The 26,510-nt window shown below is 45.2% G+C and overlaps 1 protein-coding gene and 1 long non-coding RNA gene across 4 annotated transcripts in view; one reads left to right on the top strand and one right to left on the bottom strand.

The window, feature by feature from the left end:
• The window catches only part of KIAA1549 (KIAA1549 ortholog), a 938,976-nt gene extending 924,461 nt beyond the window's left edge, over positions 1–14,515 (bottom strand). The window contains exon 1 of the mRNA XM_078673003.1: positions 14,043–14,515. Within this exon, the coding sequence (XP_078529129.1) occupies positions 14,043–14,106 (64 nt within the window). The 5' untranslated portion in view covers positions 14,107–14,515. The remainder of the gene's footprint in view (positions 1–14,042) is intronic.
• A 2,183-nt stretch (positions 14,516–16,698) lies between these two features.
• Positions 16,699–25,228, top strand: LOC144807091 (uncharacterized). Of its 3 annotated transcripts, XR_013606131.1 has the most exons (7): positions 16,699–19,429; positions 19,548–19,634; positions 19,746–19,830; positions 19,925–20,013; positions 20,117–20,211; positions 20,309–20,409; positions 20,820–25,228. It is a non-coding gene; the product is annotated as an uncharacterized LOC144807091 (long non-coding RNA). The 3 variants fall into 3 exon arrangements; XR_013606132.1 differs by lacking the exon at positions 19,746–19,830; XR_013606140.1 differs by lacking the exons at positions 19,746–19,830; positions 19,925–20,013; positions 20,117–20,211; positions 20,309–20,409 and having other exon boundaries at positions 18,757–19,429.
• The last annotated feature ends 1,282 nt before the right edge of the window (positions 25,229–26,510 follow it).

Raw genomic sequence — 26,510 nt, forward strand, 5'->3', positions numbered from 1 at the left:
TGCCTCCTTTACATGAACAACCAAACATAGTCCAACCATGCTCTAAATATCTATCTTCCCAGTTACCTTTATAGTACTCAAGTATTTAAAGAATATAATGTGTTTTCTTAAAATAACCCTCACCCACCAAGATGTTCCTTGGTGGCATGTTTCATCATTGGTTTCTTCCTGCCCCGCTGCCGGAGGGGGAGTGTTACGACTGACTTAGATGTGGGAGCACTTTGTAGGGTGTGGACTGTAAAGTGAATAGTTATATGAAAGTGGGAGGGTCTGAATACTTCAAGCCTATCCCCTAAGGCTTTTCATCAGGACCAAACTAAATGATCCCAAGTACCACTCCTAGAAAAATACCCTAATGGTTGTCTTAATAAATATTAAGGTGAGAAATGTTTCATGCAAATACAATACCTAGCAGGTATATTTTGTGCGTAATATATGGTTATACCAAATTCAGGCACCATGAGCTTAAAGCTGCACCCACGCCCTACATACTTTGCCTGCCCTTGGCTCCAAATGATCTTCAGAGCCACAGGCAGGCAAAGTATGTAGGGCTATGGTGCTGTTTTGAGGACTGTGCTACTATAAAAGTGCCCCTCCCTCCAGTGTTTGAGCTCATGGGGCCTGAATTTGGCATAAACCATATCTTACGCAGAAAACATACCAACTAGGTATTGTTTTTGCATGAAAATTGCTCACCTTAATATTTATTAAGAAGACCAATAGGGTATTTTCTAGGAATGGTACATGGGGATCATTTAGTTTGGTCCTGATAAAAAACCTTAGGGGATAGGCATGAAACATGTAGATCATGACACACACACCCATCAAAGTGTTTCTCCTCTTCCCCCTTTTAATAATACCAGCATCAGGATTTAATAAAACTTAGTTCCCACGTAGCCAGGTATTTTTAACCAACGAGTCTGACCCTCCCACTCTCATATCACTATTCACTTCATTGTCCACACCCTACAAAGTGCTCCCACATCCCCATTGGTCATAGCACACCCCGTCCCGCAGCGAGGCAGGAAGAACCCGATAATGAAGCATGCCACCAAGGGACATTTTGGTGGGGAGGGTTATTATAAGAAAACGTATTGTTTTCTTTGAATACTAAAAAGGTCACTGGGAAGATAGCTAATTAGAGCACGGTTGGACTGCTTTTGGTTGTTCATGAATAGGTCTGTAAATGGTTTATGATGATCCAGTTGAATGGTGAATTCACCACTAAAAAGGCATCCAAGATGACAAGTAAATTGGATTTATTTATTGAGCTATCCAGATCCTAACAAAAAACATGAGGCTCCAGGAACAACTGCTCAGCCTAACAGGCAGACATTACATGCCACTTAAAATAAAAATCCAACACCAAAATGTTATTACCCTCCCCCCATGCCTTAGCATAAATAAGATTCCAACACACTTGCTTATGAGTTATCATCCAACTCACTTACAGTAGGTAATGTCTGTGAAGCACCTATTTCCCAATACGTGTTTCCCCAATTACAAAAGGCAATACATTCAGCCTACACGAACAGTAACCTTTTGACCTAAGAGAACAGGGGGACCATGGGTTTACGGTGCTGGTCAGGAAAAGGCACGATTTAGGAGACTCTACGCTTATGTTATTGATGGGTACTCTTGCAGCTTCCTTCCTCACTGCCTGCAGTTATCTTGCTACTTCAAGTACAAGGCACATGGGCATGAGGCAATTTTTAGGAGGTTCTGTGTATACCAAAGTTGTAGATGCCTTTTCATCCATAAATGGAATCAAGTGAATAGAGTCAAGTGACTACAGATATACTCCAACCTGAGTTGTGATCTTTCCATGTGGTATTTCAAGGGTACAATGGTATTATAGTACTTGATTCTTGATAAACACTTTTTTTTTACACTTTTTTAATCTGTTCTGCAGAGATGAATGCAGATTCTGCTCATTACAAGCAAAATTAGGACTGAGAAAAAACTAACGGGAGCAGATACTGAAAAGCCACACGTAGTAGCATGAGAAGATGAAAGCCATTCTTTCAGCTGTTGGAACAACTAGATTTCAAGACAGTGGCGTTGTGGTGCAGCAATCTGCTGTGACGGAAAGGTGATATGCAACATATAAAACTTCAGAGACGTTTTAAGGCACGGGCAAAGTGAGCTGTGACCCAGAGCCCCAACCTTCATGAGGCCCCCTGATAGAGCCAGCTCTGTTCTGCAGAGAATCTTACCCTGATTACCTTAAATAATTCTTAAACAATTTATTTTTAATGTGGGTGAAGTGTGATACTCTATTACAGACTTTTTGCAGACAAAGGTTTTATTTTTGGTTCATGCAACATTCATAAACAAGAATTGGCATAGCCAATAGGTCTCGCCTTTGGGACCTTATAAATGCAACACTTGATATTGTTGCACCAAGGATATTGTGCTGGATAACTAAACACACATATGGTCCCAAAGGCGAGACCAATTGGCTATGTGAATGCTTGTTATTATTACCTAGTCTGAGACCCAAAGTGACCAAGTCCTGAAACCAGTAATGCATGAGAACTTAATCTGCAGCGCCTAGGGAAGAGGATGCAACTGACCACGTTGAACTTTAAAACCCTCACGAACTAGATCTAATTTGGCTTATTTCACGTTGCAACAGTTGACCATGGGCGGTAGGGGTGACGGAGGGCCTCTGTCACGAGCGTGCCTTTAACTGCGTCCTTGAAACACTCCTTGCCTCTCGAGGAGACCACACTTCCACAGCCAGCTTTAGGGCGGTGCGACCAGTGCCAGGGCACCGGGTGCTGGCTACGGGTGCACCGTGTTTTCAAATATATTCTGGATGTAAAAGCATCTGCTGCAGCTTCTTTGCCTCCAGCCATTTCCAGGCAACAATAAAAATGGCAAAATTACTCTGGTGAATAATGGGTATGCTGCAGAGAGATCAGAGTTGTGTCTAGTGGAAGTTTTTTGACTCATCATAAGGTAGCGTAGAGGGTTAATATGCTTTCTGCAAGGGTGTCTACCATACCGATCACACAAGTGCATCTAAATAGTTCAGAGGGTTACTGCTTTTGTCACATCCTTTTGTTACTTGCACTTTGTAGGTTAAAATCCTAATGTAGAACAGTGACTCATTAACTGTTATCAAAGAGCAGCCTGCAGACTGCAAGGTATAGGTTAGAACATTGTTTTCTTACCCAGTCTTTCATTAACCTAATGTCGCAAAAGGGGTTAATTTGGGTAGAAGTCCATTCTATTAGTGAAGACTACCCTCTACCATGGGGTTATGCTTTAATTTCTGAGTTAATGCTTCCCCAGACCAAGCACTCTTAAACTATATAGTCTGCCAGTATGGATGACATGTGACTCCTACACCTTGTAGTCCTTTGTCTCATGTAACATTTCCTATATATTGATTCATACTCTTATAATTCATTGTTTCAGTGTAATGTGATGTAAAGTGCTCTGACACCCTACGCTGACATTAGTGGCGCTATAAAACAAACAAAAGAAATGTATGTGAGAGAGGGTGGTTATGGAGACTTGAGGGTCACTTATGTAGTGAGTGAATCCGTAGCAGAAGGTCACTGAGGGGTGGGGGGCGCAACAACAAACATGGTCGCACCTTGAGCCCCCAGCGCTAAAGCCGAGCCTGCACACTTAGGTGGTAGGAAAGAAAGCGAATGAGAAGACGCCTGACAGCCACAATTTAGCAGGCATAACTTGGACATTTTTCAGATGATGGGTTTATTGCCACGTGCTATAATGCATCTAGATTCCATGACGCACGGCGGAAGCAGTAGCGTGAAGGTGCCTCGATACTGCCCCAGGTTTACCAGCTGCTTGTTTTACGCACCGGAAGGTTCAACAAGCAATATTTACTTTTAATTTTTGTGGCAGTCGGCAGCTAATTGCGCAGAAGGCAGCTGCCGAAACAGGGGCACACTTTCAGCTCTTTTTAAGGGTGGGTGGACTTTGGCTTCCTGCTGACGGTATCAACCATTATTTACCGCCTGTGCGTGGATTCAGTGCCTGCCCATGTAATGCCCATCACTCATTTTGCCCTTCAAGATGGCCGCGGAGGCAGGATCGGGAAAATGGGCTCTTGGGTCTGGGATCACTAATTAGTGTAAATCCCACCCGACCCGTTCACCCCGTTCGCCTCGCCATCAGCCGTCATTCTCCCTGGCAGGACTTACCGTGCAGGGTGCCCGACGACTCAGGAAGGACGCCTGCTGCCCTCCGACTGCTCAGCCTCGCTCGCTGACCTCAGCCTCTCGGGACCTGGAGCCCACACTGGTGTCCCTTGGGGCGGCAAGGCACAGCGAAGGGGAACACTACTTGATTTGTCCCGCGGGAGACTGGAGTTGCCCCGCGGGAGGGTCAAAGATCCAAGTGCCGCTCCCCCACAAAGGCTACAATCGGGACGCGGCGCTGACGCGACTCAGGGGCGCCCGCGAGGCGTGAGGACTGTGAGGCTTGGCTCTGCCGACACCATCACGGAGCACACTGGGGCCGGGGCGCGACCCCCCCCCTCTCCAAGGCCATCACGGAAGCGAAGAAGCGAAGATCGAGGTAAATGACGACGCCTCGCCTTAAGATGGCCGCCGCCTGGGACAGATGAAGATCCCACGAGGCGTGGGGACTGTGAGGCTTGGCTCTGCCGACACCATCACGGAGCACACTGGGGCCGGGGCGCGACCCCCCCCCTCTCCAAGGCCATCACGGAAGCGAAGAAGCGAAGATCGAGGTAAATGACGCCGCCTGGCCTTAAGATGGCTGCCGCCTGGGACAGATGAAGATCCCAGTAGGCTGCTCCTCACTAAGGCTCGGCTCTGCCCCCACACCACGAAGCACGCTAAGGGCTGGGCATAAAGATCCACTCCACCATCCCTCCCCCACCACCACCCACGCTGCAAGGGTTGAGGGGAACTGGCGATGCCTGGCCTCAAGATGGCCGCCGCCTAGGACTAGAAGGACGGAGGAAGAGCTCCTGAGACTATTCCTTCAGAAGCAAAACATGCCTCCCTCGCCCTGTCCTGCACAGTGTGTCCCCTGCTTTACCCCAACAGAACAGTGGCTAAAGAAAGGGAATCAACCGAAGAACCGACTCAAACTGGGGATGCCTGGCCCTAAGATGGCCACCGCCCGTGGACTGGACCTGAATGAACTATTAAAGATCACTGCAGGCAACCCCTTCTGAAGCCGAACGCGCTTCCACCTACCCTGCCCGCAATCTACCCGCCGTTTAAGACAGCCCCTGGATCGCCTAACTGTCCACGCATCCTAAGATCATTCCAATGACTCCTAATCAAGCGTAACCCGCCCCCCATCTCCTACCCGTTGACAATTAAGGGCAGCCCCCAGAAGATTTCTGGACCCTCTGATGATGATCAACAGGAACCATCATAGATCACCCTCCGTTCTCCTTCAAGGACGTCAGCGACTTCCAGCCTACTGTAAGGTACCTGACCAGCTCCTAGCCCCCTACCGCAATTAACCTTTACCTCGGTCCTCTCCTTACCCCCCTCCTCCTGCCCCCAGCCCCCTCAGCAACCACCCCTATAACATAGTACACTCTGTGCCCCCCCCTACTTTCTCCACGTCGCTCTCCCCCCCTCAGTCACCCTCATTATCATAGTCCACACTTTGCCCCGTAACCATTCCTCCCACTAGCAGGGCAGAACCACTAGTGCCCTCCTTTCATTCATAGTGGCCAGTCACCCCTAGACGATACTCCCAGTCCTATGGGGTGCTGCCGCCTTTTATAGCTCATCCCATCCCGCGTACACTTTACGCCAAAATGTCTCCAGGCTCACCTGCCGAACAGCCCATGTTGATCCACACAAAACCACATGGCGCTAATACCCTCGCGATCATCTTCCCCCCTAACCTCTCATCCAAAGCAAGAAGAAATCTCAAACATAATCTAATCAGACAACACCCAGAAACGCTATTTGTAGACATATACCACTGCTCCTCCAAAGGGCAGGTAAAGATGGATTTCATCTTCCATACCAATAAACCTGAGAGCTGGAACTCCACTCTAAGAATGCAACTACACATATCTAAAACGACGACCACCTCACATAGTTGTAAACTGACGACCTCTCTCCCGAACCAGGCAACTAGAAAAGGTAATACTTCAGTGACCATTTACGCAAATGGCACAGTTCTGATACAGGCCAACAACGAAAACTTGGAGGCCTTTGACAACCTCTTCCCTACGCTTTGCGCCTCCCATCTACACACTCTGTGTTCCGCATCAACACAGCCCCCCTCCCTGACCAACCGGCCCCCTCAGGAGAACCATTTCTCTACCTCCACTCCCTCATTAAGACCCCCCATACCCCTCTAGAATCTTCTCCTCCCAATCCTCTGTCCCCTCGAATCGAGACAAGGACGATCAATCCCCACAGCCCCCTCAACCCGATCCTCCTCTACTTTACCCCACCATCCCTCGGGTCTGGTCTATTGACCTCCTCCCTTCACTCGATGAAGAGCAACCTCCATTGCCCCCTCAATCGCACCCTCCTCAACAGCTCAGTAGCAACTCTCGGACTCGGTCTACCGACCCCCCCCTTCACTCCTCGAGAAGCATTAGGGAAGAGCCCTCGACCAATCCCCCTACCAAGGGTCGCGAACAGGGATAGCCTGGTCCCTTCCATCATTAGACCTCAGGAGACGACCCTGCCCCCCACCCCACGAGTTGTCCCAACCCAAAACTGCACCCCACCTGCCTCTAAAGACATGACTCAACGGCTGGATCTGCTAGAAAACCAATTAGAAATTATATTTAGAGGCCTCGATGAAATCCTCTCCAACCTAGACAAGGCGAGAAAGCCCCAACATTCCCATTCAATCCCTTCCTTTCCGGTGGTGCCTACCCCACTCGCCAACTCGCCCCCACAGCGCCAACTCGCGACTGCTCCCGCACGTGGAAACAGACTTCTGAGGCCCACAAAAACTGACACGATGACCCCCCCCCCCCACAAACTCTCACTGGAACCACAGCACCGTCAACCGGAGCTCAGAGTCACACTAACAAGGTCATGGAGACACAAAAACAAAGACCACCCAGAGCGATAGCAGCAATGTCCGAAAAAGAAGCCTTGGACCTAGCCTCCACTTATTACTCCTCTCTCCTATTGCCCACTAACTCCAATATCCAAGTGATCACGGGCTTCGGAAGAGACCTCCCTCCCGCGAAAATTGTAAGACCCCCCACCCTCCCTCACCTCCATTCCGAGGGCCCCATTAGGAAAACATATGAACAAAAACAATCCAGCAACTAACTGCATGCTCATTAACTGTAGATCCCCCCCAAACATACAACGGAATTAGCTGAAACCATCCTCTCTCAGAACCTTGATATTGCGTTCATCACGATGACATGGCTAAAGGAGACCTCCCCACCCTGTCTAGACATGCTGGTACCCCCTGGTTTCACCATCATCAACAAAGACAGAAAAGACCAACGTGGGGGGGGGGTAGCCATCCTCCATAAAGATGACATCGACATCACGGTAACAGACTCATGCAAATACAGCTCCTTTGAATGTCTATCTGTCTCCATCAAGACTAAGGAAAACCGCCCTTTGATTGTTCACCTTCTCTATCACCCTCCTGGCAATTCCCCCACTTTTGGTGAACACCTATCCGACCTGATTGCCCATTGCGCTCTCAAAGACTCTAACTTCATAATCCTGGGTGATCTCAATTTACGCTGGAACGAAACCAACACATTAATTCAATCTCTCAACAATCTCCTTTGTGATAATAACCTTTCCCAACACTGCTCTGAAGAAACCCACAACAAAGGAGCGACCCTGGATGCCATCATTGCCCACCAAGACTAAATCACGGTCGACAACATCCTCCCAGTGGACTGGTCGGACCATCACATGATTCTATTCCACATCAACCAAAGACTCCTATCCCTGCCCCCTGCTCAAGATCCCCCCAAATGGGCAAGAAATCTAAACCAGATCCCCTTGGACGTTATGGAAGAGAGACTCAAGTTGCTCCTACCCAACGACAACGATCTCTCCACTAACGACCTCACCTCGCTCTATAACGCGAATTTAGAAACCCTTCTGGATCAACAGGCACCCCTGAAACTTAAAAAAAAAAGCGAACCATCCCATCAAGATCCTGGTTCGACTCAGACACTAATGAAGAAAGGAGACAACTTAGAGCCGCAGAAAGACGCTGGAGGAACCTGCCCTCCATGTACCACCGTGACAAACTCAGAAACATCCGGAAGAAATATAATAACCACATCAAGAACAAAAAATCTATGTTTTTCTGCTCCGCTCTTGAGACCGCAAAAAACAGACCTAAGGAATTTTTCAATATCATTCGACAGCAAACATCCAAACCAGATACTTCCCTGGAGCTGGCCTCCAAAGAACGATGCGACAACTTTGCCAACTTCTTTGAAGATAAGATCTCCAAGATCGATCACTCCCTGACCACCAACCACTCCCTCCCCCCCACAGCAAACAAGATGGGGTGCTTGACAACGCCCCCCCTCCCTCTACTAAACCCTGGTCACTCTTTGAGCCCATTCTTGAAGAAGAGATAGTCAAACTTATCGCCACCTCCAAACCATCTTCTCACACCCTTGACCCACTCCCTGCTCAACTTACTAAAAAACTGAAACTCTCCCTTGCCCCACTGTGGTGCAGGATTATAAACAGCTCCCTAAAAAGTGGAGGAGTCCCAGACTGTTTGAAAGTGGGACAAGTCACCCCAATACTAAAAAAAAAAAAAAAAAAGGCCTGGACAAAAATGACAAACAATTTTAGACCCGTCTCTAACCTTCCTCTCCTCTCCAAAATCCTAGAAAAATGCGTACTCAGCCAACTAACTCGGCACTTGGACAATACCAGTCTCCTAGACTCATCAATCGGGATTCATGAAAGGGTGCAGCACAGAAACTGCAATCCTCAAAGTAATTGATGACCTACTCAATTCTCTGGACTCAGACCATTGTTCCCTCCTCATTCTCCTAGACCTATCGGCGGCGTTTGACACGGTCGATCACATTCTTCTCCTCAAAGCTCTGGAAGAAAGGGCCGGACTAGACGACGTGGTCCTTAACTGGTTCTCCTCATTCCTAAACAATCGCTCACAAAGAATCAAAATCAGAAGCTCTGAATCTGACCTCCACCCAGTCATAAGGGGAGTACCCCAAGGCCAGTGCTCTCCCCCCAACTCTTTAACATCTACATGGAACCCCTCACCACCCTACTCAGGAAAGCCAACATGCCCTTCCACCTCTACGCTGACGATACACAACTCTACCTAGAAATTTCCTCTTCTAAAGATATCCATAGACTTAATGAAACACTAAAGGAAGTCCAACGGTGGCTGTCAAGTAATCACTTAAAACTCAACCCGGACAAAACTGAGTTACTTCTTATCTCGAACAAAGAAGAGAACCCACAAATGAACGAATGGCTAAAAGAAATTGATGCGCTCAATGGAAACCTCTCCTTGGCTGACTCCGTTAAATCATTAGGCATCACTCTAGACTCTAAACTTGATTTGACCAAACACATCAAGATTTCGGCCAAGAGTGCCTTCCTCAACCTGAAACTTCTAAACAAAATTAAACCTTTCATTCCATCCAAAGATCTCAAACAAGCCACCCAAGCATTGGTTTTGTCACGACTGGACTATGGAAATGCAATCCTCTCGGGAATACCCAAAACTCACCTTGCTCCTCTGAAAACAACCCTAAACGCGGCTGCCAGAATGGTCACTGGAATAAGGAAATTTTATCACATTTCCCCGGCACTAAAAGACCTTAATTGGCTACCTATAGAAATGCGGGCAAACTTTAGAACAGCCTGCCTCACCCATAAAGCCCTTCACACAGGCAAACCAGAATATCTGGCAGCCAAACTCAGAAAAGCAGGTCAGAACAGGACTCTCAGAAGCTCTAACACCCTACTTCTTATCCCGCTCAAAGCACGAAAACAAAAGACATTGGCCAGATCGTTTGCCGGAAATGCTCCCAAAATATGGAACTCTATCCCCCCCACATCAGAACTATTCCTTACTTCCCGAAATTCAAAAGACAACTCAAAATCCTTTTCCTCAACCGCTCCCTATCGAACAGATACGAACCGCTAGGAGTGTTCAAAGTGCCTTTACTCTCTTCTCGATGCGGATGGCCATCTCTACTCTGACTCATATCCTGAAGCCTCGCTGATTGTACTTTATTTGCTGTCTTTTGCACTGCTCTATACTTGTTGTAAAGCGCTCCGATACCTTCTGGTCTGGCTAGCGCTATATAAAACTTCTTAAATAAAAAAATGTATATCAAAATAACGCGGATAGGGAATCACGTTCGTATTAATGATGTATGAGGGTATGTTTTTGAGCCTTTCTGATCCGAGTCATTGAATGAAAACGCTGTTCTCTTTGGAAACACTGCCTTTGGAATAGTTTTCAAATAATTTTAGCAGATTTTGATTAACATTATGTTTTAAATTACACGGATTTCTGTGACTGCAGAAAGTGAGCAAGCTTCGTATTTGTTTTTCGAAATACAGTGCTTTAGCGCCCTCTGTCGCAAACGCTAGGTATGTGCATTCCAAGTGCAAGTTTCTTGGTTTGAACACAGAAAAAACAAGCATTGGCCGTGCTGCCGTAAAAGTAACGCCGCGCCACCGCGAAATGAAATTTTAAAAAACGCTAGTGGTGACACGAGTTGTGCGCACGCGCGGCGGGGAAAAAGTGCTGCGCTTGTGCGCGTAATAGCAAGCTGGTGGCCGGCCTGGGTAGCACTTTTAAACCACCTACTAAATTTCTCGCAAGCGAAGCGCATGCGCTGACTCTAGCGAGACCTAAAAAGTTCTTTTATATCAAAACAGGACCTCATATATGAGAAATGGGAGGGTGTTAAGAGATTATTTGCATTAATATTAGTGAGCTGCTGCTGTAAAACAATATTGAAAACACACAGGGTTCTTGAATATCAGATGTAAACACATTTTGAATTTGGACCAGTGTGCCTGTGCACTGGTAGTGACCTGGCCAAAGAGTGCATGAAAGAGCTGAAACTGGATCATAAATTGAATGCTGTTCCAAAAAGGGGTCCCCAAAATTCATTGGGCCCAGGGCCCTCAAAATCCTTAAGATGTCCCTGTAAAAAACTTACTAGAATAGTATATAAGGACAATGAAAAGTAATGAGCATGTGCTCTCAACATCAGCAACTATCTCTAAACTAGAAAATATAGAGTTCTTGCTTGATTAAATGATGGTCAAAAGTAGGAAGTGGACGAATATCTCAGTCTCTCCTGGGGTTACTTAAATGCTATCCACCAATTTTAGAGAATGTACATTAACTGTGTTACTGATTATTACACAAATTAAGTTAAACCCCAATACATGCATACAGACAGGGCAGAGATGGCCAACTAAGTGCCAGATATACCGCATTTGCGTCGTCACAGTCAGTAATGACACTTCTAAACTGGACAAGCCTGGCACGCAAAAGACTGCATTACATCATTATTTATGGATCCCAGCCAGTAATGTTTCCGTTTGGAACAAAATAAATACTCCCCGGTCAAAGCTGTATCTTGTAGAACTGCAAGTACGAAATAATACACTCGCCGCAGGCAGTACAAAAGCATAAGCATTCTGAATATTTAAGTGATACACTTCTTACGACACTAGATAAAATATAAACCAACAGTCACAATGCTAAGAGGCGAGGCATCTTTCAAGCAGCAGTTTGCTCCTTCATGGAAAGAAGAACAATTAAAAAGCCTAGCACATCGTCTCCCGAAGCACTTTAGTTGGGGGGAAAAATATTTTTCTCCAAAGCTTTAATGTCTGATAAAAATTCCAATTTTTTTTAGGAAAATGGGCAAGTAAATCTCCCATTTGCACAGCTCAAGAATGTTCAAATGGAATGCCTTCTATAATTTTCCTCAGTTTGTTATATTCAGCAACGGCTCTGGGGTGCCTGTATCTCATGTGACTGGATTTCCAACAGGGTCGGTGGAAAGATGTCAGAGGGTCAGCTATTAGGACCAAATCAATAACAGGCCATAACCAACTTTGCAACGTTGAAATAGACTTAGCAGAGTTATGCTTGAGTTGCTAAAGTGAGAAATGAAAAATTACACTCAAGTCAGTAAAAACAATCGATAGATGTCCCATCGTAGGCTGACAGTCACAAACTGCCCCACTAGGAAACAGTTCAACCATTATGTGCAACTTTGGTGCAGGGCCTAAAATAAGGAGCATCCGTAACTTAGGATAGCTCATTCATACACTTCTTTGAGGAGAGAGCTGAAGAAATTCTAAACAAAGTCCATCTCAATTGCTCTAGCAATGGCCTCACTTTGTGAAGTGGTTTCCTTAACTTGCCTGTGTGATCTTCTAAAACTACTCGGCGAAACCCAAACCGGTGAGTCATACTGCGATCCTCCCAATGCCCTACATGAAGTTATCAGGCCATCCTGCTAAATTCTACACTGTAAAAGACAGTCTTCATTTTCATTTCCTTACTTCCATTGCAAATATTACAATTACAACAAGCATCTTTTGGTCATTAGGAAGAAGTTCTCATCTTCCTGTAATTAGGCTTTAACAATATAAAAATAGTCATCACCTTCACGTAACAGTGTATGACAGCAATGTATTTAATTTGATCTTCATTTTGTAAAGCGCCTTAACGCTGGCAATGATTTGGAACGCACTATTTAAATCCACAAAATAAAATGCTATGGCCCACAATATTTGTAAGACTAAACAGGAAGTGAAAAATAATTAGTTAAAATAATAGAACTTGTGTCAAACGGTCCACCTTATGCCAAAAATAAAAGTCTTCCTCTGACTCAAAGTTCAATTTTTTGGTGGGGAAATACATTTTGTTAGTATATCCATATTCCTTCCATTAAAATTTGCGTCGTCTACATTTTTGAAAAGTAACAACATAGACTTATCTCCACGTTATCTCATTAATGTAAACGAGATCGTCCCATCAGTTGGTGGTTTACACGGTGCCTGATGAGCACACAAATTCAACACTAAAAGCACGCGCCGAAGGGGGAGGAATAAACTATTAAAAGATGAGTGATAGAAGAGTAAGAGAGCAACTTATAAAATCGGAGAACAGAACAAACAGTATCTTAACAAAACATGGTGGTCCACCCCTGCAGAATGTTGCGAGCGCCCCCGCCCCCCATATCCACAGGTACTCATAACCTTGAGTAGAAAGGGGGTTTTGGGCCCCCCTTCTACAGCTTGCTTAGGCCCCTGAGAAGAAAAAGACAGACGGTTCTCTGGACAGGAAGAGATGCATGCAACATCTTAAAGCAACACAGTGTGACCATCTAAGAGTTAACAAAATATCCAAATATCATTGTGTCGGTAAGACAAACATTAAACATTTGTAAATGTCCAGTATTTTGGTTTACACATTGAGCCACCCCACAAGGAGCTAAGCGAAGACACCGACAACGGAAGAGGTGTAACGTGAAGATCAATGGAAAGGGATATAGAAGATGTACACAGCTGAGAAAGAAAGAGAAGGATAAAGGTGACAAAACATGCACAGCAAAGGACTGCAACATAGAGGGGTAGAGTAATGACATTAAGTGGTTAAAACAATACAGGAGCTAGATTTGTGGATAGAAGAAGCCGAGAGAGAAAAAAAAAGGAGGCGCTGACGAAATGCTATGCAGAAACCAGGATACGAGTGGGAATGAGAATGTGAGCATAGAAGCGTTGAAGTGACAGAGAAGACGGGCGGGTAGAGCATGTCAGATGATCCTGGCAGCAGACAAACAGTTACAACACACGGGGAGCGGCAGTGGCATTGAACGGAGACACTGGGGTGCAGGGAAGACTGAGCAGAGACCAGGAGATGGGGTGGAGATGCGGGGGTGGTGCATGAGCTGTATACCGGTCCAAGCATACTTTAAGAGGACTGGTATGTGCAAGGAGGGCACGGAGATACAAATGCAGAGCTGGGGACTCATCCCTGCAGAGCGCCCCTCATTCCTCAGCACCCTCGAGCGCGGCCCTTACCTGCGGGGAGGGCAGCTGCCAGCAGCAGCAGCAGCGCCCCGAGAAGGGGGTGCGCCGGGGCCATGCTCAGCGCGGGGCTCGAGGCCGTTCAGCTCCGGTCCGCTCCGCTTCCCCTCATAACCGGGGGGGGGGGGGGTCTACGCAGCCGTTAGCTATGCCGCCACCCGCCCGGCCTGCGCATCTCCGACGCTTTTGTGTATCCTGGGCTCAGTGTGCCGCCGACACCGGCGAGTCCCATCACACGCACCCGGCTCCCTCTCCGCGGCCGCACACAGGCCTTCGGCAAGCAGTGACCGCGGCCGCCCCCTCGCGGCTGGACTGCAGCCGCTGAGCGCGCCCCCTCGCGGACTCCCGGATGGACTGCAGCCGCTGCGCGCCCTCCCGAAGTGACTGCTGCCCTGTGCGCGCGCCCCCTCGCGGCGGGTTGACCCTTCGTCATCAAACGCTAGGTCTGCCTGGTGGCTTTTCGTCTCTCCCGCCGTAAGTCCAGCTCTGCTATCAAGTGTCCGGATACCTACTACCCAGCTAAAGCACACACAGGCGTACAGAAAACAACGGGAAGCAAACGAAGGCCGAGAGATGTACGCGCGCACCACATCCCTTCGAGTTCGAACGGCCGCGCGCGTTCCTGTCCTCGGCTCCGCGCGCCTTGCTCAGCGTGGCACGCGCATGAACAGACCTAACGGGTTTTCCCTACCGAGGCAGGTGTGGGTTAAGAGGTTGACGAGACTATAATCTGACAGAAGAGTGTAAATAGGAGAGACCTAACCAGGTAGTGTTTCGCGGTCCAAGTAAGGGTATAGGTTAACTGCCGAGAGGCCGCAACTTTCAACTGTCCGAGAAGTTGGACGGTGTTTATGTTTCAAGTAGTAGTTGGGGTTAAAAATCAAATTTTAGTTTTTGTCCATGAACTCAATTTTGACAAAACATTTTAAATTAATGTGGAGATGAATGTCTAAAAATTTTCCCTCTAGAAAGTGCTAATTTATTTCTCTGTCAACATTTGAAAGAGCAGTGGAACAGAAATGATTTTTAGAGGTCAGATTAACTTAAATATGTTCTTTCTTTGGCACCTAAAATTATTTACCCTAGTGATTACAAGCGCGACCCAACATGTCACTGACTGTACTTATCTGACATCAAATTACTGTATGCTGATGTTATGACTTTTCACCGTTGCTCACTTCTCTTCGATCTGGAAATATGTTTACTGACACTGGGTCAAATTCTTGGTAGTGACTGAACGCATTTGGAAAATGTGTTAAGTTTGCAGACGCAAATTTTGAGTACAGTGGCAATTTTATGCAAATTCGTTCAAGAGGCCAATCTCAACAAACTGAGCTTTTATTTGTATAAAAGAAAAGATGCACAGATGCATGCAACCTAAACGAGCAGCATGATGAGAGGATACTCTCCAGGTCATTGCTCTCGTATTTTATTTACACTTAAAATGAACCCTTAAAATTCCCAACAATGAAACAGTGGTCGAAGTGGACTGGATCTGAGGGCCACAGTTCCCATACTTTTTCGAAAAAAGAACCGTCGTAGGACAGGGAGTCTCCTTTGCTGTGCAACCACAGGAGGGGCGGACAGATAAGCCTTCTTGCCAGGGTGCCTGCTTGCTTGAAAGAAATGTTAATGTACCCAACCGGTAAATCTGCAAGTCAAAACAGTACTTGGAAGCCCGTATTGGCTTTAATTAGTGGAATCACTTGAAGCTTCATGATGGCACAGATTTTTTTTGAGTGGTATTGCAAAGAGTAACCAACTGAGCTGTGTGTGCTTTTAAAGGACAGTTATAGAAAATTGCATCATATACAGTGTGGGCATTACAAAAATCTATATTTTGGAAGCACTTTTTTGTCTTAAAACTTGTTGGGCATTTTACAGCAGCCTATCCTGACTTACATATTCACAATGCTTTCTGTCACCGACTGGACTCTCATAGCACTAAACATACTAGTCACAATTCTCCACTGAACCAACAAGATTCAATTCTGTTGCTCTCAAGTTACTTACACAGACCTCTGTAGTGTAGGGGGCTCTATGCTGACCTTTTGTTTGTTGTAGTCCATGGTGGTTCCTGGCTCCTAGCTCCCAGTGCTACGCTCCTTGCCCCTGACGCCGGTCTCCCCCCGCCGCCGCAGCCTCTTGAAATCTCGGCGGGCCGCAGTGAGGGGGAGACTACATCACCCAGTGTCCCCAGCGGCAGGAAGCCGCACACGCCTGTTCCGCGCCCGGAGGCGCATAAAAACCAAGAAGAGCCCCGGTGGAGCGGGGGCTCTATTCTGACCTTTTGTTTGTTGTAGTCCTTGGTGGTTCCTGGCTCCTAGCTCCCGGTGCTGCGCTCCTTGCCCCTGACGCCGGTCTCCCCCCGCCGCCGCAGCCTCTTGAAATCTCAGCGCGGCCGCAGTGAGGGGGAGACTACATCACCCAGTGTCCCCAGTGGCAGGAAGCCGCACACGCCTGTTCCGCGCCCGGAGGCGCATAAAAACCAAGGAGAGCTCCCGTGTCGCGGGACGTGCCGGGCTATGCCCGGGCAGAGGGCGGGCCGTATGAGGCAGTCAGAGTCAGGATAAGCAAGGACAGGGCCTCCTCCCTTTCATCGGAACATTGGACTTACTTCTCATGGACTTTGTTCACGTGGTCAGTGACTTTTACATTTCATTGCTTGCTATTTCTGCCTATTACCTCACTGTTGAATAATGAGTACTCGTAATGGGGCTGGGGGTAACAAGGCTGTGGGTACCCTTGATGCCTTTTTTATCCGGGCAGAATCATTTTTAAACAAAGAGATTGAATCCACGCAAAAAAGATTATCAATGGAGACACAGTGTGCCCCCATTGAAACATCCATAGGTGGTCCCTCTTCGAACCCACCAAAACAAGCTGAATGCAGCCTAATTAGTATTCACCATCATTCCACTGGGCCTTCTGAGACCGAGACGGCAGCCTAGAATTATCTATCACAACCATAGGTACGCCCCTTTCCGCCCCTCCTCAAATCGTTACACGATCTACACGTCAGCTACAGGGTGAGGGAAATACGGCTTAAAATATAACACGGAAAAGGAAGGTGAGGGATTTACCTGTTACAACCCAACACACTAACAAAGCAGCTAAAACAAAAGGTTTTGCCTGTGGGAAGACAGGCCCACTTAATGAGGTAACCGTCATCACCCCCTCAGACTTAAGTACTTCTGGATGTCATTGCCCCTGTAAGCAGCCCCAAATCGATTTAGGAGATGTGTTATTATCGAAGCTAGTAGATAAATTTGTGGTACTGTTAAATCCACTGTTAAATAAACTTGCCGATGTATTAATATAAGACTAAACACTATCGAGCAAAAACTATCGACCCAGCCTAGCCAGTTATTAAATGGAACTTTGGCAGCATCAGGGGGGTCTAGTGCATGTCTGGCACCCGTCCTCAATCAGCCATCAATTGTAAATAACAACCCTATCAGAGTGGGCACACACTCCCCCACATCATGTACTATTGGTGCAAATTTGACATCATGCAATTCTAAACAAAGGGGGGGAACATCAAGTGAGGGGAACAATAGGGGCTTGAATGGGCACAGTCCAATTATTGCACAAACTGCTTATAGCCAGGAATATTTTAATTTACCCCCCGAATGTTCACCCTATGTTATTGTCCTCTCCAATGTACCACCTTTAGCTCCCAACACAGTGGAACATTGGAGTTCTTTAAGAAATAGGGCACTTCACCTATTGGACACTAAGACGGGACTGGGTAGCTGTTTGTTTCAGGACTTTAAAATGGCCAGAAGGGTCCCATGGCTAGGTAGATCGATCAAATCCAGCAGAGGTGACTGCATAATACTGAATTTTGGTTCAATAAAGTTAGTACAAAACATCTTGGAGAGAGCAGGGACAAGGCACTTGGGTATGGAAGGGATACATATTCTACCCCTAGGTTTCTTCTACCGGACCCCCCCCCTACCTACGTACAGATGCCAACCACTTACTAGTGCTCACAACCAGGGGAGGTATGAGTACAATGTGCCAACATTTAACCAGTTTGATTTAGCTTTCTCCAACCTAGATGCACAAGACTGACAGCTAGATAGGATGGCAAATTACAACATACCAAGGGTCTATGTATCGATTTACCTGCCATTAGCAAGGAACAGGAACCCTTGGAAACATGTAACATGCAGTCATTAATTTTCACTGATTATCAGGGGCAGGTAGAGGATGGTATTAGCCATGTCAAAACCGTTGGTGGGTCAATGGTTAAGGTTCCTAGGAATAATATTAGAAGTAATAATGACTCTGACCATAGAATTTTAAGCTGGAACGTATCTGGTCTCGAGCCAAGACTCTCCGATACAGAATGGCTACATATGTTATCCTCTCAGGATATAATAATGTTTCAAGAAACATGGGCCACTCACGATTTGCATATTGAAGGATTTCATTGCTTTAGTGTAGTGGCGCCCAAGCCAAATTTCGGCCGTGCAGCAGGGGGCTTATTCATCGAGATCAGTATAGCAGCTGGTGGGAGTTTCACGATAATAAATACAAAGAACCTTAATATACAAGTAATAGAATATAAGCGTCGAGTCCCTTTCTATTTAATAAACTTCTATAATAATGAATTATATTCTATCCCAAATAAGAATTTCATTGCGCTTTTTTAATTTATTTCTAAATTAGAGGAAATTCAGGGCTTAGGTGAGGGCATGGGGATCCTTTTGGGGGAGGGGGGTTTAATGTCAAGCTCCCAACAGATACCTGTAATACAGGCATACGACAGGCGGATCCAGCTGTGCGGAGGGGATTAGAACTAAACTCTTTTCTTAGTGAACATATTCTTAGTAACGCAATGGATTTATGTTCACCCCCTACAACCGAGCTGGTGCCAACATAAAAATTACAACCCCCCGAATATTCTTAACACTTCCAACATCCCCTTTATCAACAGTCACCATTAGCCGATAAAAAGAGGTGGCAAAACGCCGACCGAATAGCGGCGGACCAGATAGGCAACTGCAAACCTGGGAAGGGGTAGGTTCATAACAGCCTGGGTATCGGACCAATCACAATTGAGTCCTAGTAGGCACAAAAAGCAAATACACCGGCGATATGCCGAAAGAATAGCGGCGGACCAGATAGGCAACTGCAACTCTGGGAAGGGGCAGGTTCATTACAGCCTGGGTTTCAAACCAATCACAATTGAGTCCCAGTAGGTGCAAAAAGCAAATACTCCGGCTCCGGCCTTCCATCTCTTGATTGGCCCAACTTTACTACTCTGGTCCAATGAGGAGTGGCCTATTCATACTTAAAGACCGGCGGGAAACCGTGTCCTCTGTATTCAATACGGAACCCCCATTAGCAGCGGGAGCGGCGTCCTCTCAGAGGTAAGATTTTAGTCAGGACCCTTAAAAAAGAAACTAGAGCAGTTAGCCCGTACTTTTAAACTTCAGTAAAACTTTGGAGAATGCCATATCCTCTTTTCTCTTTTTTTTAAAACATCAGGCTATCACGTCCTGATCGAATTGACAGTGACAGCTAACCTAGCCTAAGCACTAAAGGAGAGGAATATTTCAAGCCCTGCATTTTCAGGTATGAATTCGTCATAACCCAGGAAGCCTTTAAGCCTAACCTTTATCTGCCTAAGAGTTTAGAACAAAATTCCTTATCAGTACAGGGTCCTTTTTGTTTTAACTCCGTTAGGCTTTGCTATTCACAAGAAGGAGGAGAAGTTACCCTATGCCCTCTTAAACCCCGGGAGATTTTCATTGAGCACTGTCAAGAGCAGGTATGTTACCGTAGGCCTTACGGTGTTTATTAGCGAAATTAGGCTAGTATAAACCGTTTATGATTACATGGCTCTCTTACTTATACCCTGCCAGGCACATCTCTCCACCAAAAGGAAGGATAACTTCACCACTCCGCTTCACTTTTATCTTGCGAGACCCCCAGTAAACCCCGGCTAGAGCAGGTATGTTAACTGAAGCACTGGGGTTAAATACGTAGTGCAAATGCACCCCAAGCTGTTGTATAACTCATGCAATATTTAATTCAATGCTTCTCATAACTAATAGGAGAAGATACGGACCAGCTAAGTTCATGGGACCAACTTCTGGTGACCGTGATTCTTAAGAAATCCGTCTCCTCTGAGGGAGTTAACTAGGAACAGGTATTAGCTCAAATAGTACTGCCACTTAAAATTAGTAGGGCACACATGAGGATTAGGAAGCTTATCATTCCAAGTACTCTCCTTTAACAATTCACAGGATCTACTTTGAGATACCCCGAGTCCTTTGATTTCTGCATCTACAAGGACGCGTGCACACCCACAGCAGTAGCCGTAGTCCCCTTAAACATAATCCTAAGGGTAAGAAAACTAATAGAATGTTTCTATAGCTGGGAAGATCTGAAAGTTATAGGTAATAATGATTTAAGGTGTACGCTTCAATGAAGGATGGAACAACATAGCGACTGTAAAATCAGTATAGAATTGCACCGTAGATAAATATATAGAGACCACTGTACAATGTATGTATAGATGCATAGTTTAATCCAGTGCACTTTTATCTATTGTGATGTCATTCAACTTAACATAAGACATGTGGACTAAGACGATATAACTATAATTGAGTCTGAACGTTGTGTATTTTAGGTACCGTGCGTAACCTGAAATGTATAGCTCTGAGGATGTTATCCAAAGACGTAACAAGACAATTATTTTTTACAATGTACAATTAATAACGTATAAATATATAATTAAATGTATATTTATTGTAGGGGAAGTGTAAATACCTCTCAGTACGACAGACTACAAAGACAAGTCTTGATAAAGGTGGACCCCATTTGTACCGAACCACCGAAACGCGTCGACGCTCTTCACTAGAGTACAATTTTAGTCTCCATCATCTATGTTTATATACAGAATTAACAGTGGTAAAACATAGATGTTACAACCTGGGAGCTCCAAATGTACTAATTGTATTTTACAAATTTTTATGTTTTACAATTTTTGTCTGTCTTTTCAATTGTACAGGTCATAATTGACTCCGTTATTATAAATTTGTTCTTTTACCAATTAATTGGGGAATCATGTTATGTGTAGATATGTAATTATCTGTTTTTAATTTTTTGATGCATAATAAATATGTTATAACCTATATATTTGTGCAACTGTAACAGTTTTTGACTGTTTTATGAATTCGTGAGACTATGCTTTAGCTTTTTGTTATACCAATCTCAAGGGGATAATTCCTTTCTTCAGGTTAGATAACCTCATGGGTCCCTCTCTTTTTCTTTATATAGCCAACATATAGAGGCAGGGATAGTGCTTCAACTATTGAATTTATTTTTGTCTCTCCCTGCCTGGCGGACCTTCTATCGGCCAAAGAGGTCCTTGCAACAGACTTCGGGGATCACAACCCTCTGACAGTGGCCTTAAGATTAGCTCCAAGGCCCCTGTATGCTACTGCTCAAGGGGCGAGGGATATAACCCCTTCAACAGATAAACTAAGACTAAAGTGGAAGGGGATAGATAGCGGGGAAATAACTGAGTCCCTATTAACAGGGCATCAGACTCTAATTAATTCTTGTCTATCGACGACAGCTCCATGTCCTAATGTAATTCAAGATTTTATTAAAATATGTTCCGTGATTAGATCCCTTCTATCAGTGCCACTCTCCCAGGGCCCAAAAGACCCAAGATGGTTTGACCAGAACTGCTCTGAGGCCAAAAAGAAACTGCGTAAGGCCCTAACAGCTAAACCAAGATTTAGGGCAGATGTTAGTGCAGCTAGAAAAGTCTACAAAACTACAATAAGTGAGCGGAAGGGCATCCTTCTGAGTGAGCGATGGGAAGCTCTCGCAGAAACAGCAGGCGGGGGAGAATGGTCACTTATTTTGGCCCGCAGTAAGAGACTTGCGTAATATGGGCCAACAGTTAACACCTGTCAGTTGCACTATTACTAGCAGTTCTTGGGAAAACCACTTTTCTAAAATCTATGCCTTGCCATCACACAGCTCGGATTATTATGTGCAGGGACATCTTGGCAACTTACAGATAACACCGGTGGAGGTAGAAGAGGCGATTACATAGAGCCTTGGAAACAAGGCTCCAGGACCTGATGGGTTACCTATAGATATTATAAAATGGAAACCGGAACTATGGGCCCCAGTCCTTGTGAATGTTTTTAATAGTTTACCCCAAGCACCCATGCCTGATAAATGGGCAACAAGTGTAATCGTCCCAATATACAAAAAGGGTGATAGATCGGATCCTGTTAATTACAGACCGATCTCTTTACTCGATAACACGGCCCAGAATCTTTAGGGTGTTATTTACAACAGGATTTTAGACTGGACAAAGGAAAGCGACATTTTATCCCCGTGCCAACTAGGTTTTAGAAGTAGGGTTGGGACAGTTGAACAATGTTTAAATCTTAATTTGGTTATCAATAAATATAACATTGCTCGCTCCGCCCCCATTTATTTAGCGTTCATGGACCTGTCATCCGCTTTTGATTTAGTTAACAGGTCCAAACTTTGGTCTATTTTATTGAGTTATGGTTTGGACCATTTATTGGTCCATTTTGTAGCATTCTTACACACTGACCTTAAGGCGCGAGTAAGGATAGGAATGGGAGGGGAATTATCAGGACCAATTAAGGTAGGAAGGGGAGTAAGACAGGGGTGCGTTTTAGCACCCCTGCTTTTTAATATTTATATTAACGGATTGAGTAACCATCTGGAACAGTCTACTACAGATGTCCCTATAATTAATGGCAAATTGTTGCCTGTACTTCTCTACGCCGACGATGCGGTCCTAATGGGCCGCACACCAAACTCCCTGTGCACCCTAGTCAAACATTTTACAGCATACATGGACGGACTGGATTTACGGGTGAACTTTAAAAAAGTCATTTATCATGTCATGCGGGCCAGGGAAACGTCAGCTCAACTCTATATTGGTAGGGAAAGACAGACTTACTTCCACTCACAATTTCCAATACCTGGGGATGGTCTTTACTGCGAATGGCTCGTGGACTAGGCATTTGGCCCACTCCACGAGCAAATTCTCAAAGGCCATCAACACCATTTTAAGTATTCCCCGACCTAAGAAAACAGGCGCCATTGAAGCAATTGTAAAGATTTTTAAACTACAATGTGTCCCCGTAGCTACCTATGGGGCAGAGGTATGGAGTCTGATGAAGAACCAGTGTATCCAGCAGGAAGAAAATCGGTTTTGTAGAAAGCTGCTGGGAGCGCCGATTTCCACCTCCCAATACATCTGCCACAAGGAACTAAATTTACATTTTATATCTGATTTTATTAGTGCTTGACCCACGTTATTTTGGCATTCTGTCTGGAGGAATAAATCAGCTACCCTGACCCAAGAAATTATAACTGACTGTCTAAAATGCATCTTTGCCTAGGAAACTCTCCACTGGAGTTCCGCAGGGGTCTACACTCAGCCCCCTGCTTTTTAACGTATGCTGACCCCTCTGATTTATTTGGCGGAACATTTGGGGGCAAAAATTATGGCCTACGCCGCGATACCCAACTTTTGTTTACCTGGCCAGGTGACAATTTGGATATGTCGGCTGTTCAGCACTGCCTCTCCTCTGTTTTCCGTTGGCTTTAGCACAGCTAAAGTGCAACGAGGATAAATCTGAGGTCCTCTTTTATGGAACCTTCCCCGGTAACTTCAGAGACCTTCTATGGCCACATGACATTCCCTGCCCCAAATCCATGGGTGGCCCAGCTAAGAACCTGGGTGTTTGGTTTGGAGATCTTAAAATTTGATGACCATATCAAAAAACTAACAGGTGTCTGTTTCGGAACCCTTAAAGCTCTGCGCAGATTTTTTCCTCTTCTCCCAAGAGATGCCAAAAAGACAGTGTCGCGTGCCCTCATTTTATCCAGGTTGGATTACGCGAATGCCCTGTTTACTGGCATACCATCCTATTTGATCAAACGGCTCCAGGTAGTCCAAAATGCGGTAGCTAGACTCTTGTTTAATATTCCTAGGAGGTCTAGCGTCCGCGCTCACCTGCGTAGTCTCCACTGGCTTCCGGTGGCACAGCGAATCCTGTTTAAAGCGCTGGTTCTCTCTTTCAGAGCGACGCATGAGCTTGGGCCAGTGTACCTGAGAAAACGCTTCTCTATGTATGTTCCCAATCGCTGCCTCAGATCTGCCAATCAATGTAGGATGGTCCTTCCTAGATTCAAGTATGCTAGGCTGGGAGGCCAATCTATATCTGTTATGGTAACCAGAGCCTGGAATGCACTTCCTTTCCACCTCCGCATACTGCAGAATATCTGCCACTTCAAGAAAGGCCTTAAAACCCATCTGTTTAACCTATCTGCCTAAATGCTTTTACCGCCTTCCTCTTCTGCTTTCCTCACTCACCCCCTACACGCCAGGATACTCGAGAGTAATAGAGCGCGCTATAAAATATTTTATAACATAACATAAATTGTGAAAGAGGAATGAAGATTCCTTGGCTCTCGGGCGTTTATAAAAGTCTGTGTAGTATTGACAAAGGTAGCATCTTCATTGACCCAAGCAAAGTTAACTTGATACATAAGAATGACTCGAAGAAAGCACTCTATGCACTTTATGACACAGACAGAGTCAGGGAAGAATCTAAGAAAACCACAGTCCTTACCTACATGGGCAGGGAATCATATAGATACCCTTTGTTATTATATCTAACTCTGCCAATGACAAATTGGGAAAGATGTCTTCTGTTTCGAATGAGGACTGGAACTGCTAAATTTTCCTCTGGGCTATTGGCCAATTTCCGATAATAAAAAAATGTCCTTGCGACGGGGTTAGCACACAAAGTGATTTGCACTTTTTCTTTGTTTGTAAATTTAATCTAAAATATGTAAAATGGTTTTTAACTCCCTTTTTTTAAAAACATAGACCAATTACTTTGGGGGAATCCTATCAACTGCTGCTTTTCTTGTATAATGAAGAAATAATTTGTCGCACTAGCACTTTTTTGAGAATTGCCGTCCGAGCTCGTAAAATGATGGACAATGCCTGAGTTTTTCTCTGAATATTAATTTGTAAATCTGTCTGATGTTTCTATGGCTTAATTGATTTTTTTGTGGATTTTATAATAATTGTGTAAATTGTGTATGTGCTTTTATGAATTCTTGGAGTGTGAATAAAGATTTATGAACTGAACTGAACTAATAAAGGTTTCATATTGTACGATAGTGCATTTTCCACTGGTTAACTTAACTTTCAGTTCTTTTTAATTTATGCTGTGCCTTATTTAACTTTCAGTTCTTTTTCATCTACTCTGTGCCTTATTTTATATTTAGCTGCCTAAAATTAATAAAAGTAACAGAATGTTTGTTTAAGCCACGCCTTTGACCCTGCCAACACGCTCACTCATTCCACACCCTTTGCTCACAGCATCACCGTTTCCATACTTTTATTAATGCACTTCGACCACTGCACGAAAAAAAACAGACCTAACACAGCCCCCCCCCCCTTTCACCCTCACTACTCAATGCTACTGCTTGAGGTGGACTTTCAGAAGTCTTCAAATGTTTATCTGACACTAAACATTCACAACATGATTCAACCCTTTTTTCTTCTTGAACATCCACTGCAGGGCACCAGTAGAATTGTTTAAAACTCTTGTAAGTGCTTGTCCCTTCTACATGACCTTCATGAGTGACCCTTATTAAGGTATTCCTCAAAGAAAGAGGTGGTATAAAAAGATCACACTGTATCACCATGTTATGATCTGTCATTAGTTGTGAGGAAATCGGATGATTGAGCGACTTCACGGAGTAATACTCACACCCACTCCTTTAGAACCCTAAGGTTTTGTTTCTCAAACCTTCAGCTCAAACCGGAGTGGCTGTGGCTCCGAGAAGCAAGGCTTATACAAAGGAACAAGTGTAAAGCATTTAAACAGCACCAAAACATTTGCAGAAGAAATCAACAAGAGACCAAGGAAAGACTACAGCAATTTAATAAAAATAGACTGTGATTTATGTATTTTTCGACACCACAATGAAAAAGATCTACCAGTAGATTACGGAGGTATAGGATTTACAAGGTATCGTAAATCACAGCATTTCACTTAACTGCAAACAAGCATAGGCATATTCAATAAATCGGACATAAACTTCTTGAGCAAAAAGTTGGGCAAGTTGTGATGCGGTCGGTTAGAGTTACTTGGGGCGACCAATACCAGCAGGGAGCCAGTCAGGGGAACCAGCAAGACTTTCAGAAACAGTTACTTGCCACAGAAAATCCAGTCTTTCATTAGTTCCAGTCATTTTATCCTCATTCAATTGATTCCTATGGAAGTGGTCCTGATGCTGAGTATACAGGATGCTTGAAGATGCTCAAGGATGTTGTGGATGTGACGGGGTCTTCCAGCAGGGGGTCCTTGGTCCACGAAGGTGATGAGGGGGTCTTGGACACAAGGTTCGATGTCCCAC

The sequence above is a fragment of the Lissotriton helveticus genome, chromosome 1_1 (genome assembly GCF_964261635.1).
Source record: "Lissotriton helveticus chromosome 1_1, aLisHel1.1, whole genome shotgun sequence".
In the NCBI taxonomy this organism is placed as follows: Eukaryota; Metazoa; Chordata; class Amphibia; order Caudata; family Salamandridae; genus Lissotriton; species Lissotriton helveticus.